We start from the raw sequence: 14,515 nt of genomic DNA on the forward strand, positions 1-14,515 counted from the left end.
ATTTGCATATATTGCTGGTGCTACTATAAGAGGGCCTGGCATAGCAGATGATAGTAAAAAATTGTGAAATTAATGTAGTTTTTTTCCTAAGAGTGATGGAAACTGTGATACATTCACTCTAGCCTTTTCCCCCTTGTATGACAGTCAGTGTCTATGATTCAGTGTTCAAGGCACAAGGATATAGCTGAGTAGCTACAGAACAGAATTAAACTCAGTGGTCCAATCTCTAGTTTCCTTAAGATATCACCAAACGGGTTGATACTAAATATAGCGAATTCTTCTAATTTAAAAAAATGTGCTATGTGATAAATTTATTATACTTTAATTACAGTATTTAGTTTATCATTTTTCCTCAGGTAGAATTCACAGACCTAAAATGTTTTCCAACAGTTTCTTCCTCACCTCTAAAAGTTAATCTTCTTTCTAGTAATGTGATACCTATATTTTTGGGGGAAATATCAAATACATTTCTAAATGAAAAGGAAAGGGAAACAATGAATAAATACCAAGCACCAATGTGCCAGGTGCTATAGATGTCTGTGTTATAACGGGTTATATAGAAAGCAAACTACGACATTACAAGAGGACAAACATAAGTTATTTTTATTGTGTGTTCCATTAGTCTCATAGTTGCCTTTCCTTAAAAGGATGTATGTTAGAATTTTTTTAACTGTAGGGTAATTGTGAGGTAAGAAGAATGAAAGAGCTATCTGGTGTAGCTTTGCATGATACCAAACACTCTCTCAATTATTTACTCATCAAAAAATTCCAATCCTGTCAGGTGACATTTATAGGCCAGGAATATAAAAATGGAAACCCCAAAATACCTCACAATATATTCATATCCTCGTTGGTAAGAGCCTCTTTCAAAGCTTGCAGCTGAAAGAGGTACAATTTGTTCTGCTCTCACTAGCTTCAATGTGTCATAAAAAGCTGTGATATCTCTTTTTTTGGCTGATAATAATAGCTGTCCCAGTCTGACACTCCATGTTGTAGATTTTCCATCTGAAAAACAAATGAAGAGTCAAGAAATGTCATGGTAGCTGGGTCCAAAACTCAGCTTTATTTCATTAGATAAAATGGTCAGCTGAAATATCAAACAGGGGGCTTCATTCCTTTTTTTTGTTTGTTTTTTAGACAGAGTCTCGCTCTGTGGTCCAGGCTAGAGGGCTATGGCATGATTATAGCTCACTGCAGCCTTGAATTTCTGGGCTCCAATGATCCTCCCACCTCAGTCTCCGGAGTAGGTGAACAGGCATGACCCACCATGCCCAGCTAAGTTTTTAAAAAAGCATTTTTGCAGAGATAGTCTCACTATTTTGCCCAGGCTGGTCTTGAGCTCCTGGCTTCAAGCAATCCTCCCATCTTAGCCTTCCAAAACACTGAGATTACAGGTGTGAGCCACCATGCCCAGCCTGGTTTCATTCTACTTTAAACAACTAAACAAGGCAATCATAAAACAGGCTAAGAGATTAAGTATGAATGTTGCTAAGTTAATTAAGTCTGAATATTTTTGTCATATTAAAACAGCTTTTTTTTTTCCTTTGAGACAGAGTCTCACTCTGTCACCCAGGCTGGAGTGCAGTGGCGCGATCTCAGCTCACTGCAACCTCCACCTCCCAGGTTCAAGCGATTCTCCTGCCTTAGCCTCCTGAGTTGCTGGGATTACAGGCGTGTGCCACCACGTCCCCCTAACTTTTTGTATTTTTAGTAGATACGGGGTTTCACTGTGTTAGCCAGGATGGTCTCGATCTCCTGACCTCGTGATCCACCCGCCTCAGCCGCCCAAAGTGCTGGGATTACAGGTGTGAGCCTCCGCACCCAGCCTAAAACTGCTTATATTTTAAGAAGTAATTTTACCTGCTGCCAAATAGTTTTCCACCAAATCCCACTGTGACAATTTCCAAGCTGCTTCCACTCTGTAAGTGTTTAATTCATCTGTCCACTCGGACCTATTAAAAGAAACCCATATCAACTAAACTTTAATTTATTTAAAGTGACATTCAGAGATTTTTCATTGGTTTACATCTCTATTTATTATATTTATTGAATTTGCATTATATTTTGTTCTTAGAAACAAAATAATTATCTCTATCCAGAAACTACCCAGAAAATTTTAATCTTTCCATCCTTCAAAAATATTTTTTCACTAATTACTTCTGATACACCATTCTTCAACAAATTAAAGTGTGCCATATATAAGAGCAGAGTTAATTCCTGAATAATAACTAAGCCCATTGTAAAAATAGCTGCATGCTTAATTTGAACAAAGAGCAAAGAAGAAAAACAGCCAACGGAACACACATAAATTCAGAGATAAGCAGTTCTAATAACTTAGAATGCTGAATTAAATTTAAGACAAAAATACAGGGGGGGCCAGTGGTATAACTTAGGGACAGTTGGGAGGCATCTAGAACAATACCAAGAGCAAAAGAAAGTTACAATGATTTGTCAATGGCATAACAAAGTATATAAAACTAGCTACCTAAAATATATACCTATTTTTAAACTACTTTCAGTTAGTTTAAAATTTGAGTTTGCAAAACCAGTATGATATAGGCTAATTATTTTGTTCTAAGCATTCTATTTAGGTGACATTAGGATGACCAGTGATATTTGAGATTATGACTACACAGAAACAGCTAGGCTTTCCTCATGTTTCTTTTTTATTAATCATACTGTCTGAATTTCTGCCATATGTTTAGATCCTAGGCTAGGCACAATTTTCCATTTAATAATCTAATAACACTGCATACAGCACCTATATATCCATATTATAAATAAAGTAACAGAGAGGCTGGAATCAATATCCTTGAAAGTTTTCCTTGCTCTTTTTATTACAGTAAAAACACATAAAGAAAAGATAACAAGTGATCTAACAAGTTTCATTTTTAAAAATTTTAAAAATAGCAGCTAGAGTATGTTCCAATTTCTAAATTTATGACCACCACCAAGAACAGTTTAGAATAAGGCTAAAGAAATACAACTGAAATGTAATTTTCAAAAGTCCAATTTTCAACGACTCTACAAGCTTACCATCACAGACACCAAAATATAAAACTTTCAGGATAAAAATCTCAGTAGAATCAGGCAGTATTTGTTATCCAAATGTGGGATAACAGATTATCTATGGGATAACAGATCACAGAGGGGATGTGTCACAAGAAGCCTTATAGCAAAAAGTACCAATGGCAATCAGGATCAGGCTGTGACAATGTATCCACATAAATGGGTACATTAAAAAGAATGATAAATAGGGTAAGCACAGTCAATATTTTAGGAAAAGTATTTGCTTAATGCAAATAGAAATTACTCCAAGAAAAACATGCCCCATCCATAATCATTTGCTTCACCATGACACAGCACCCCTTCATTGAATATTGATGCATGCCTTTTTCCCAACCCAAATCAGGAGGCTCTATGTATCCTAGACCCAAAGAGAAGAAAAGAGGAGTCTGAATGTGTAGTCTACGTCAAAAAGAAATTTGACACCCCAATTTGAGCCATGACTCTTCCCCAAATCTCTGTAATCTATCTATTCATAAAGTCTCTCAACTAATCAAGAAAAACACATCTAAACATATAAGCATTCCTTCTCTACTTCTGCAAAACTTCTCTTGTGATTTCATAAATTCCACTACTGTGATACCATCTGACCAACAGTGAACTTCTCTGCCCTTAGACATTGTAGAATGATAGTCTTTATGAATCACAGTTTTGGAACCTATACAAACAGTACTTAGAAAAGGCTGGCTTCAGAATCTATAAAAAGCTTAAATAAATCAACAAGCAAAAAACAACCCCATTAAAAAGTAGGCAAAGGACATGAGCAGACACTTCTCAAAAGAAGACATACAAGCAGCCAACAAGCATATGAAAACACGCTCATCATCACAATTAGTTGAGAAATGCAAATCAAAGCCACAATGAGATACCATCTCACACTAATCAGAATGGCTACTATTATTATTTTGAGACAGAGTCTCCCTCTGTTGCCCAGGCTGGAGTGCAGTGGTGCACTCTCGGCTCACTGCAACCTCCATCTCCCAGGTTCAAGCAATTCTCCTGCCTCAGCCTCCCAAGTAGCTGGGATTATAGATGTGCACCATCACGCCCAGCTTATATTTGTATTATTTTAGTAGAGATGGGGTTTCACCATGTTGGCCAGGCTGGTCTCGAACTACTGGCCTCAAATGATACATCTGCCTTGGCCTCCCAAAGTGCTGGGATTAAAGGCATGAGCCACCGCACCCAGCGCAGCATGGCTATTATTAAAAAGTTTAAAAATAACAGATGTAGAAGGGGCTGCAGAGAAAAGGGAATGCTTACACACTGTTGGTGGGAATATAAATTAGTTCAGCCACTGTGGAAAGCAGTTTAGAGATTTCCCAAAGAACTGAAAATAGAACACACAGCAATCCCATTACTGGGTATATTCCCAAAGGAAAATAATTCATTCTACCAAAAAGATACATACACTCGTATGTTCATTGCAGCACTATTCACAATAGCAACGACATGAAATCAACCTAAGTGCCCATTAATGGTGGACTAGATAAAGAAAATGTGGCACATATACATAATGGAATACTATGCAGCTATAGAAAAGAATAAAATGGGAGCTAAACATTGGGTACACATGGACACAAAAATGAGAACAACAGACACTGGGGACTACAAGGGGTGGGGGAGGGAGGGAGGCAAGAGTTGAAAAACTATCTTTTGGGTACTATGCTCACTACCTGGGTGACGGGTTCAATTGTATCCTAAACCTCAGTATCACATAATATGCTCTTGTTACTAACTTGCACATGTACCCTCAGAATCTAAAATAAAAGTTGAAAAAAAAGAAAAAGGTGGCTTCAGAGTAGTCCAAAAACAGTGGCCTGTATATTCTTTGGTTAAGTGAGATCCCATTCCCTTTTGACTAGATTTTACTGCCCAGAAGAGCCATTTAGAGTCTGATGAATAAATCAAGGAATACAGCTTTCAGCTCTCACAGCAAAGCAGCGGCAAGAGCAGTGCTAATCTCCACATTTAATTTCCAAACTGGAAGAACTACTCAGCCTTAATTTTTTGCCACACATATGTATTATTTTTGGTATAATTTGATTTTCAATAATAAACCCACCATCTTTAGGAAAGGAAGGCTGCTTTCACATTCATCAATCATTTAGGGTAAAATCAGTGCACATAGTCTATAGTGGTATTCCATCAATCAGTCACAAAGTTCGCTCCCCCACCTCTAGCATGGAAAACAACTGGTACTGATACTGTAAGCAGAGCATAGACGCCCTTTGAGGCCCAGGAAGTCCCATATGAGCCTCACCAATAGCCGGTGGGTTCTAGAAGTTCCTTGTGTTAAAGCAAATCTAATTCAAGGATGGCTCTTTAGACAGAAGCTGTTAAGTGGTAGATTGACTATGAAAAATTTGAGGAAAAAAAAATTTTGGTGCTTATCTCCAATACCATGAAAACACATAAAACATTTATTACTCTACTAAACATTAAATTACACAATTCACTAATTAAAAATTTCCCATTCAGATAAAATAACAAAAGAAAATCATTATTTTATAAAATATTACCTGTTAGCATGCACTCCATTCACCTGAGTGATAACAGTAGACAGCTGACCAAGACCTAACATGGACTTTACTACACCATGATAATGAATGATCTAGAAATTTAAAAATATTTAAAATAGCAATTATCACTTCAATAATAGTTTGGGGACCAAAAACAGCTTAACTGATACTCTTTAAAAATTACTATTTACTTTATTGCCCTTATTTTATTTTTTATTATTATTATTATTTTAATATTTTGTAGAGACAGGGTCTCACCATGTTGCCCAGGCTGGTCTCAAACTCCTGGGCTCAAGAGATCCTCCTGCCTCAGCCTCCCAAAGTGCTAGGATTATAGGCACGAGCCACCATGCCCAGCTACACCTTTCTTAATTTGACAATTGACTTTCTTACTTACATGCAGGACCCCCATCACAGTCCTAACACATTTAAAGTAACATAAATAAATGTAGACAACCTAGAAAATCTCAGATTGAAGTTATTATATTTTTCCAGATTTGGACTACTTTTTGGTTCAGATCAAATATTAAAAATATCTAATATCTTTGATATTCTGTTTAAAGATTGTCATATTTCTCACATAAACATTCAAGCTCAAAGGTCCTGATGTTTTCAATATGGATTTCAGGCTTTAGCAACTAAAAAGTTAAAGAGGATTACGTACTATCCTTTAAAACGAAAATAAGATTGTGAAAAATAAAGAACTTATATATCGTACTTCTGAGAAACATGTCAAATATGACAGAAGGCATCATCCCAAAATTAGAAAGAATCTAAGGCAAGATTATAAATTAATGATTCTAAACCCCTTTCCCATCCCAATAGACACACAACTTATTCCCATTACTAACTGTAACTCAGTGATTCTACAGGACCATTTTAGAGATGTGCAGGTGGGTGAGTAGGATGGGGGTAGATGTATAAAATATGAAAATCTTTCTCAGGCTATGGAGAATCCCTACTTCTACAAATTGATCCATGGCTTACACTTTTAATAGCAAACTAAAAATATATACATTTTAGAGTTATTAAATGAACATTTTAATACAGATATACTCCATAATAAATCTCATTCATTTAGGGAATTTCTAAAGTCATACAAATATAGTATTGGAAGGGATTTTTTTTTTTTTTGAGATGGAGTTTCACTCTTGTTGCCCAGGCTGGAGTGCAATGGCACGATCTCGGCTCACTGCAACCTCCAACTCCTGGGGTCAAGTGTTTTTCCTGCCTCAGCCTCCCAAGTGGCTGGGATTACAGGTGCCCGCCCCCATGCCCAGGTAATTTTTTTGTATTTTTAGTAGAGATGGAGTTTCATTATGTTGGCCAGGCTAGTCTCGAACTCCTGATCTCAGGCAATCCACCCATCTTGGTCTCCCAAAGTTCTGGGATTACAGGCCAAAGTTCTGGGATTACGAGCCACCGCACCCGGCCTGGAAGGGATCTTTAAAATCATCTAGTAAAGTCTCTAATTTTATCTGTTAGGAAACTCAAGCTTAGAGAGTTTTCCAGACACTCTGGGACACTGATAGAAACAGTATTAAAACTAAGGTTTCGGCTGGATGTGGTATGGTGGCACACGCCTGTAATTCCAGCTACTCGGGAGGCTGAGACAGAATTGCTTGAGCCCAGGAGACAGAGGCTGCAGTGAGCCAAGATCGTGCCACTGCACTCCAACCTGGCCGACACAGTGAGACTCTGTCTCAAAAAACAAAAAACAAAAAGAACTAAGGTTTCCAGAGTTCCTATTCAGGGCTATTTTCATTACAGCTGCCTTTTAATTATTATCTTACCTGGTCTGGTTCTAGCTGAATAGCCCTATCATAACAAGCAGTGGCATCCCTCAGCAAACCAAGGCTTTCATGTTCAAGGATCTGTTCTTTTAGAGATGGTTCTGCCTTTCTAATTGCGCTGACTCCGGCCACTCCATCAGGTTCATGCATAGCAGCATACAATTTCTTTGTTCAATGATTAAAAAACAATCAAAAACAAGAAAAAAATAGAACTGGAAATAAAACTATAAAACCACCTGTTTATATTGAAAGAGCAATTTTTTAAGAAATTTTTCCTCAAAGTAATAGTAAGCACTTGTTTCATGGCAGAGTCAGAGTAAAATTACAAACTTATTTCTAGACATTCTATTCCCTCAACGTTCTTATTCCTCTTAAATACAAATCTATCAATATCTGTTATTGATCATAAGGGTTATAAAGAACCTCAGGATCCTAAAACTGTCCAGATCCAAATGATAACATATTCTATTGAGTACAGTTTATAAGAGTTTTATTGAATTTTTAAATTTTTAAAAATTTAAATAACCATTTTAATATATTGTTATTGAGATGCCTTCAAGAAAACCAAGACAGCAATCTGGGCTCAAAGGAGATATTCAAGCTAAAGATAAAAATTTAGGAATCAATTAGCACAAAGACATTCTCTCACAACATGAGAAAGAATGGGATGATCTAGGAATGGATAAAGAAGAAAAGAAGGCTGAGGATAGAGACTAGAGTTTCTACATTTATCAACAAGGAAGAGCTGGCAAATGAAACAGGAGAAGCAAGAAAACTTGGAAGAAAACTGGAGAATAAAATATCCCAGAAGCCATGGGAGAAAAGCAAATGTCTTAATGAGAACGGCATGGTCAATGATACTGAGGTTAAGAAAAGGAGGGCTGGGAAAAATTTACTGGATTTAGTAACGTGGCCACCAATTTTCTTAGCAATAATAGTGTCAAGAGAAAAGAAAAAGAGAAGTCTTGTCGAAATGGGAAGAGTGAATAAGAAACAAAGAAGTGACTGTAGTATAAGGAAACTAGATAATTCTTTCAAAAACTGGTTATGAAGTTCTGGAAACAGAGAGATGGGATGTATCTAAAGGAGAAGGTAAGATCAAGGGAATTCTAAAAAGTTAAGGCTTTACCAGAACATGTCTATATGCTCTATATATTCTGGTTCCCAAAGAGAAATTAATTACACTAGAGAAAAAAGGAATATATGAAGAAGTTATATCTTGATATTGAGAACACAAGTAGAAAGACTGAATTTTGAGAGGAAGAAATCCTTCCTTAAAAATAACAGAAGAAGCCAGGCACAGTGGCTCATGCCTGTAAGCCCAGCACTTTGAGAGGCCAAGGCAGGCAGATCATTTGAGGTCAGGAGGTCAGCCCAGGCAACACGGAAAAACCCATCTCTACTAAAAATATAAAAAATTAGCCAGGTGTGGTGGCAGGCCTGTGGTCCCAGCTGCTTGGGAGGCTGAGGTGGGAGGATCCTTTGAGCCTGGGAGGTGGAGGTTGTAGTGAGCTGACATCGTGCCACTGTACTCCAGCCTAGGTGACAGAGCAAGACCCCATCTCAAAATAAATAAATAAACAAAATAACAGAAGGGAAGAAAAAGAATATGGTGCAGATGCTGTGCATTTGCAGATTTTTCTGAATGAATGATGAAGCAAGATCGTCAGCTGGAAGCAGGGAAACAAAATGAAGGTAAGAGATAGTCAACTTGACAAGTGGGAAAGTAGCCTTACTAGAGAAACACTGCAGGCCTGAAGGTAATGTTAGAGTCCTGCAGTTTTAAAGATGTTTCAGATCATGAACTTAAACTGAAACCAGTTATAACACCCACTGTGTAATTTTTCTCCAGCTGCTTATATGGTTGGAGTTTTACAAAGGGAGTACAACGCAGTGGGAAAAAGACAAGAAGTTGAGCATCACTCTAAGGGAGTGATTTTAACCATGAACCATAGACTTAAAGCTGGACAAGGAGGAACACAAAGATAGGACGGGGCTAATATTCATCTTAAGACTGCAAGTTACTAATTTTCTAGTTCTTTTATCACACTTGGCTTTTTGATTTGAAAAGCCCACCAATCTTAAGCTCTTATTTAATTCCACTGTATTCGCCTCACCTGCTCTTACTTTCTTTTCTTCCCTACAAAATCATAACATTGCCTAAATCATTATTTCACCAGCATTTTCATGCCTGATACCTGACATAACCAACACTTCCCCCCACTCACTCACTCCCAAATTCAGGACCACAACTCTCACAAGGAGAAGAGTAATTCCTTGAATCGTAGCCCTTCCAAACTCCTCCTCCATAACTGCCACAGGCATTTAGCTAAAATCCCATTGTGATCATAACACTTCCCTAGTTCACACCCTCCAAGAAGTTTGGGCAACTTAAAAAGTCCTCTATTATTTGTGATCTTTCCTCTGCCATTCCAAACCGACACTTTACTCTTTGGCATATACCATGCTTTTTTCAAACACTCCACAGAGGTGCCTCTGCTTATAATGTCTTACCTCCCTATACTGCTCATTTTTTAAGACACCATCTCCAAGAAGCCATTCCTGACCTCTTGGCTCATCCGCTTCCATCTCCCACCCTATTCCACATGGATGAGTTATGTGTCCTTCCTCGGGGTACATGTATGTTACCATACTTAAAATATTATACCAAATCGATGTTTATCTCTCCCCATTAATCTATAAGCTTCGAAGCATAGCATCTAAAACATTCAATAAAATGAACAACGCAAACATAAAAGACTGGCTACATTAATTTTGATTATTAAATTCACTACATTAACTTCAGACCTGTAAAAATCCAAGATGTTCCTGAATATTTTGCTTCTTTTCTGTAATAAATGATTCAAAGTGCATTACAGCTCGTGTGTATGCTTTGGAGCGAAAGGAAGCTACTGCCAGAGTATCCTGGGGTATGAGGTCTAGAAAACGAGTTACACTCTGATAGTCTTCATAATCCACAGTAGATACTAGATCATAAAAAAAGAAGTGGAGTAATTAAAGACTTTTAAGATAAAACTTTAAAAGTGTCAGTTAAGTAAGTTCAATTTATTTCACTAAACAAATTAAGCTGAATGTATTAGGATATATTTAGAATGTAACTAACAACAGAACAATTATTCAGAGAGTCTTGCTCCAACTCTGCCATTATAACTTACCTTTCTTTGGATAATCATTTAATTTATTGAGCCTCTATTTCTTTACCTATAAAAGGAAAACGTTAGTATCTGTCTTGCCTTCCTTACAATGTTGTTGGTGAGGATTAAATATCAATCTATTATTACGTTTTGAAAAGATATAATGATACAAAAGATACTAGATTAGTTATTTTTTGATGACTATAAAAAATGATTAAATGTAGCTATTTTGTTGGGAAAGTACAGAAGTATGGAAATAACCTTTTTTAAAGTTTAGAATTCTTTTTCTTCACCTATTTTTTATTGGTTGCCAAATGTACAGTATCACCAATTAAAACAGAAATTGAAAGTAAAATTGCCTTCAAAGTAAAACCACAAGTACTTTAGGATAATTTTTCAAGAGTGTACAAAAAGACAAAAATTAAAAACTTCTAAATGAGGACAGTCTAGTTTATAAATTGTTATTTAAAACTTCTAAATTTTAATGATTCATAACAGCATGGAGAAAACAGAAACCAATTTCTTCAAAATTTAAATTAAGGTAGTATATTTTATTTTTTATTTATTTACTTTAAAAAATTTATTTTGATCTCACTCTTGTCACGTAGGCTGCAGTGCAGTGGCATGATCATAGTTCACTGCCGCCTTCACCTCCTGGGCTTAAGCAGATCCTGCCTCAGCCTCCCGAGTACCTGGGACCACAGGCATGTGCCACCATGCCTGGCTAAGTTTTGTATTTTTTGCAAAGATGAGGTCTCATTATGTTGCACAGGTTGATCTTGAACCCCTGAACTCAAGTGATCCTCCTGCCTCAGCCTCCCAAAGTGCTAGGATTACAGATGTGAGCTACTGTGCCTGGCCTAAGGTAGTATATTCTAAACAGATTATATTTAAAATAAGGTCCTTATTTCCATCAAAATTTGCAGAGGATTTCAAATTATGATTTTTTTTTTTTTTTTTTTCTGGAGACAGGGTCTTGCTCTGCTGCCCAGGCTGGAGTGTAGTGGTGTGATCTTGTCTCACCGTAGCCTCAACCTCACAGGGTCAAGCGATCCCCACACTTCAGCCTTGCGAGTAACCTGGGACTACAGGCACATACCAACCACACCCAACTAATTTTTGTATTTTTTGTAGAGATAGGGGTCTCTACAAAAATGTTAAAGAAATGTTAAAGGTATTGTACTTTTCAACCATTACAAATGTTATTCTTAAAAGCTAGAATTTTGGCCAGGCGCAGTGGCTCACACCTGTAATCCCAGCACTTTGGGAGGCCGAAGCATTGCCTGAGCTCAGGAGCTTGAGACCACTCTGGGCAATGTGGTGAAACCCTGTCTCCACTAAAATACAAAAAGTTAGTTGAGTATGATGGCGTGTGCCTGTAGTCCCAGCTACTCGGGAGGCTGAGGCACAAGAATCACTTCAGACTTGGAGGTGCAGGTTGCAGTGAGCCAAGATCGTGCCACTGCACTCTATCCAGCTTGGGCTACAGAGTAAGACTCTGTCTCACACACACACACAAAAAAGCTACTGTCACTGAAAATGGTGATAATAGAGTGTTTGGTTTTACAGTACCATTTTGACATGCAGAAATAAAACCAAACAGGCCGGTTGTGCTGGCTCATGCCTGTAATTCCAACACTTTGGGAGATCGAGGCAGATGGACTGCTTGAGCCCAGGAGTTAGAGACCAGCCTGGCCAACATGGTGAAACCCTGTCTCTACTAAAAGTACAAAAAATTAGCTGGGCATGAGGCATAAGAATCACTTGAATCCAGAAGGTGGAAGCTGCAGTGAGCCAAGATCACGCCACTGCACTCCAGTCTGGGCAAAAGAGAGAGGCTTGGTCTCAAAAAAAAAAAACATTAAAAATAAACATTTAATTGTTAAATATGAAAATATATTAATAGCCAGATTCCAGACAAAAACATTCCCCAAGCAGGTAATTATTGGCAAGTCCAGAAAATTTTAGAAAAATGATAAACTGTTTTGCTTAATAACAGGAATGTATCTGCTTCAACAGAACAACAAGAGGGAGAGGCTCACAAATTGAGAATTATGGAAGGGGAAGGCCTCTTAAAGGATTGTTAGATAGTCAGTTTTTCAATTAGCCTGAAAGCCTGCAGGAAAAACACTTGATGTCCGTGAGAACAGCTGAGGTATAAGGCCAGATTATAACCATCCACTTATTGCAAGAATGAAAAAAAAGAAAGTAAGAATATCTATTAGTGTGTGATGAATATAATTCTCATCAATGCTCATACCATAGGAACAAATTAGCAGGTGTCATTTTTAAATCAAGATTCTTCTTAGTGAAAGTTGTAATATCACAGGAAAAAAAAGTGCAAGGTAAGATATAGCAGGGTGTAGTGTAGTAATGCATATAAGCATATCTGGACAGCTGGCTAGATACCAAACACTACTACAGACAAGAAAAATAAACAAAAATAGCTTCTCTTTAGGCCATGAAATAAATAAAATCTCCCTTGAAATGTAAAACTTAAATGTGAAAAAGATTACAAAGAATATTTTCCAAGTGAAGAATGACAAAGACCAGAGTACACACACACACACAAACACACACACACACACACAAACACACACACACACACACAAACTGAGGGAACATATAATATGTTAACATGGAGGATTAGGTTAATAACAATATTATCATCTCATTTATTTCACACTTTATAATTTCATCATCTCATTTATTCCTCTAAACAATCTCCTAAGGGAGATAATATTAACCCCATTTTGGCCAGGTGTGGTGGCTCACGCCTGTAATCTCAGCACTTTGGGAGGCTGAGGTGGGTGGATCACTTGAGGCCAGGAGTTGGAGACCAGCCTGGCCAATATGGTGAAACACTGTCTACTAAAAATACAAAAATTAGCCGGGCATGGTGGCACACACCTGTAATCCCAGCTACTCACAAAGCTGAGGCAGGAGAATTGCTTGAACCCAGGAGGTGGAGGTTGCAGTGAGCCAACATCCTGCCACTGCACTTCTGCCTGGGCAACAGAGCAAGCCTCCATCTCAAAAAAAATTAATAAATAAAAATATTAACCCCATTTTATACAAAGAAAAAATAAGTATGTGTCTTGTCCAACTAAGAAGAGAGAAAGGTCTTTTGACTATAAATTCACTGTTTCTTCTCAGTGAAAAGGCCACACTATCACCCATTTTAAAAATACACAAAACGGCTGGGTGCGGTGGCTCACGCCTGTATAATCCCAGCACTTTGGGAGGCCAAGGCAGATGGATCACCTGAGGTCAGGAGTTCGAGACCAGTCTGGCCAATATGGCGAAACCCTGTCTCTACTAAAAATACACAAAAAAATTAGCTGGGCATGGTGGTGGGCACCTGTAATCCCAGCTACTTGGGAGGCTGAGGCAGCAGAATTGCTCGAACCCAGGAGGCAGAGATTGCAGTGAGCCAAGGTCACACACCACTGCACTCCAGCCTGGGCAACAAGAGGGAAACTCCGTCTCCAAAACAACAACAACAATAACAACAACAACAAAGACAAAACAAGGTATTTTTTAAGCTAGCGCTTAAATTATGGAACTGATAAAGGGAAGAGTTAATTGGTGAATAGTTTAAAAAAAAAAAAGAAAATAAACAGAAGTGATAACTCACCCAATGAGTCTACCTTATTTCTGTTTGATTTACTGTGTGGACATTTCTCAGCTTTCAGTGCCTGAAATTTGTGCCTTGCCCACTGGGTGAGATGGTCAAGCATGGAGAACACAGTCTGTGTACTGAGTTGACACAGATCAGATGCAATGTCTTGGGTATTTATGGTATGCTGATCGTCATGCTTTAGAACTGCCATAATTTCTGCATAAACCTATGAGAACCATTTTATAGTTAATAATAATATCTATATAATACCATTTAACAATTATATGACATATAAAGCTAACCATTCTAAGGCAAAAATTTTCAAAAGAAAAAACGCAGTCGGCCAGGCATGTTGGC

At 37.7% G+C, this 14,515-nt stretch overlaps 1 protein-coding gene across 8 annotated transcripts in view; it reads right to left on the minus strand.

The window, feature by feature from the left end:
- Positions 1 to 14,515, minus strand: part of ATR (ATR checkpoint kinase) — a 120,796-nt gene that overhangs the window by 42,049 nt on the left and 64,232 nt on the right. For 7 of the 8 annotated variants that reach the window (XM_045386839.3, XM_065540059.2, XM_005545995.5 and 4 more), the window contains 6 exons: positions 14,174 to 14,384; positions 10,190 to 10,368; positions 7,382 to 7,546; positions 5,589 to 5,680; positions 1,861 to 1,952; positions 828 to 1,005 (listed from right to left, as the gene is read on the minus strand). In XM_045386839.3, the coding sequence (XP_045242774.1) occupies positions 828 to 1,005; positions 1,861 to 1,952; positions 5,589 to 5,680; positions 7,382 to 7,546; positions 10,190 to 10,368; positions 14,174 to 14,384 (917 nt within the window). The remainder of the gene's footprint in view (positions 1 to 827; positions 1,006 to 1,860; positions 1,953 to 5,588; positions 5,681 to 7,381; positions 7,547 to 10,189; positions 10,369 to 14,173; positions 14,385 to 14,515) is intronic. The other variant, XR_012430768.1, reaches the window with a different exon arrangement.

The sequence above is a fragment of the Macaca fascicularis genome, chromosome 2 (genome assembly GCF_037993035.2).
Source record: "Macaca fascicularis isolate 582-1 chromosome 2, T2T-MFA8v1.1".
In the NCBI taxonomy this organism is placed as follows: domain Eukaryota; kingdom Metazoa; phylum Chordata; class Mammalia; order Primates; family Cercopithecidae; genus Macaca; species Macaca fascicularis.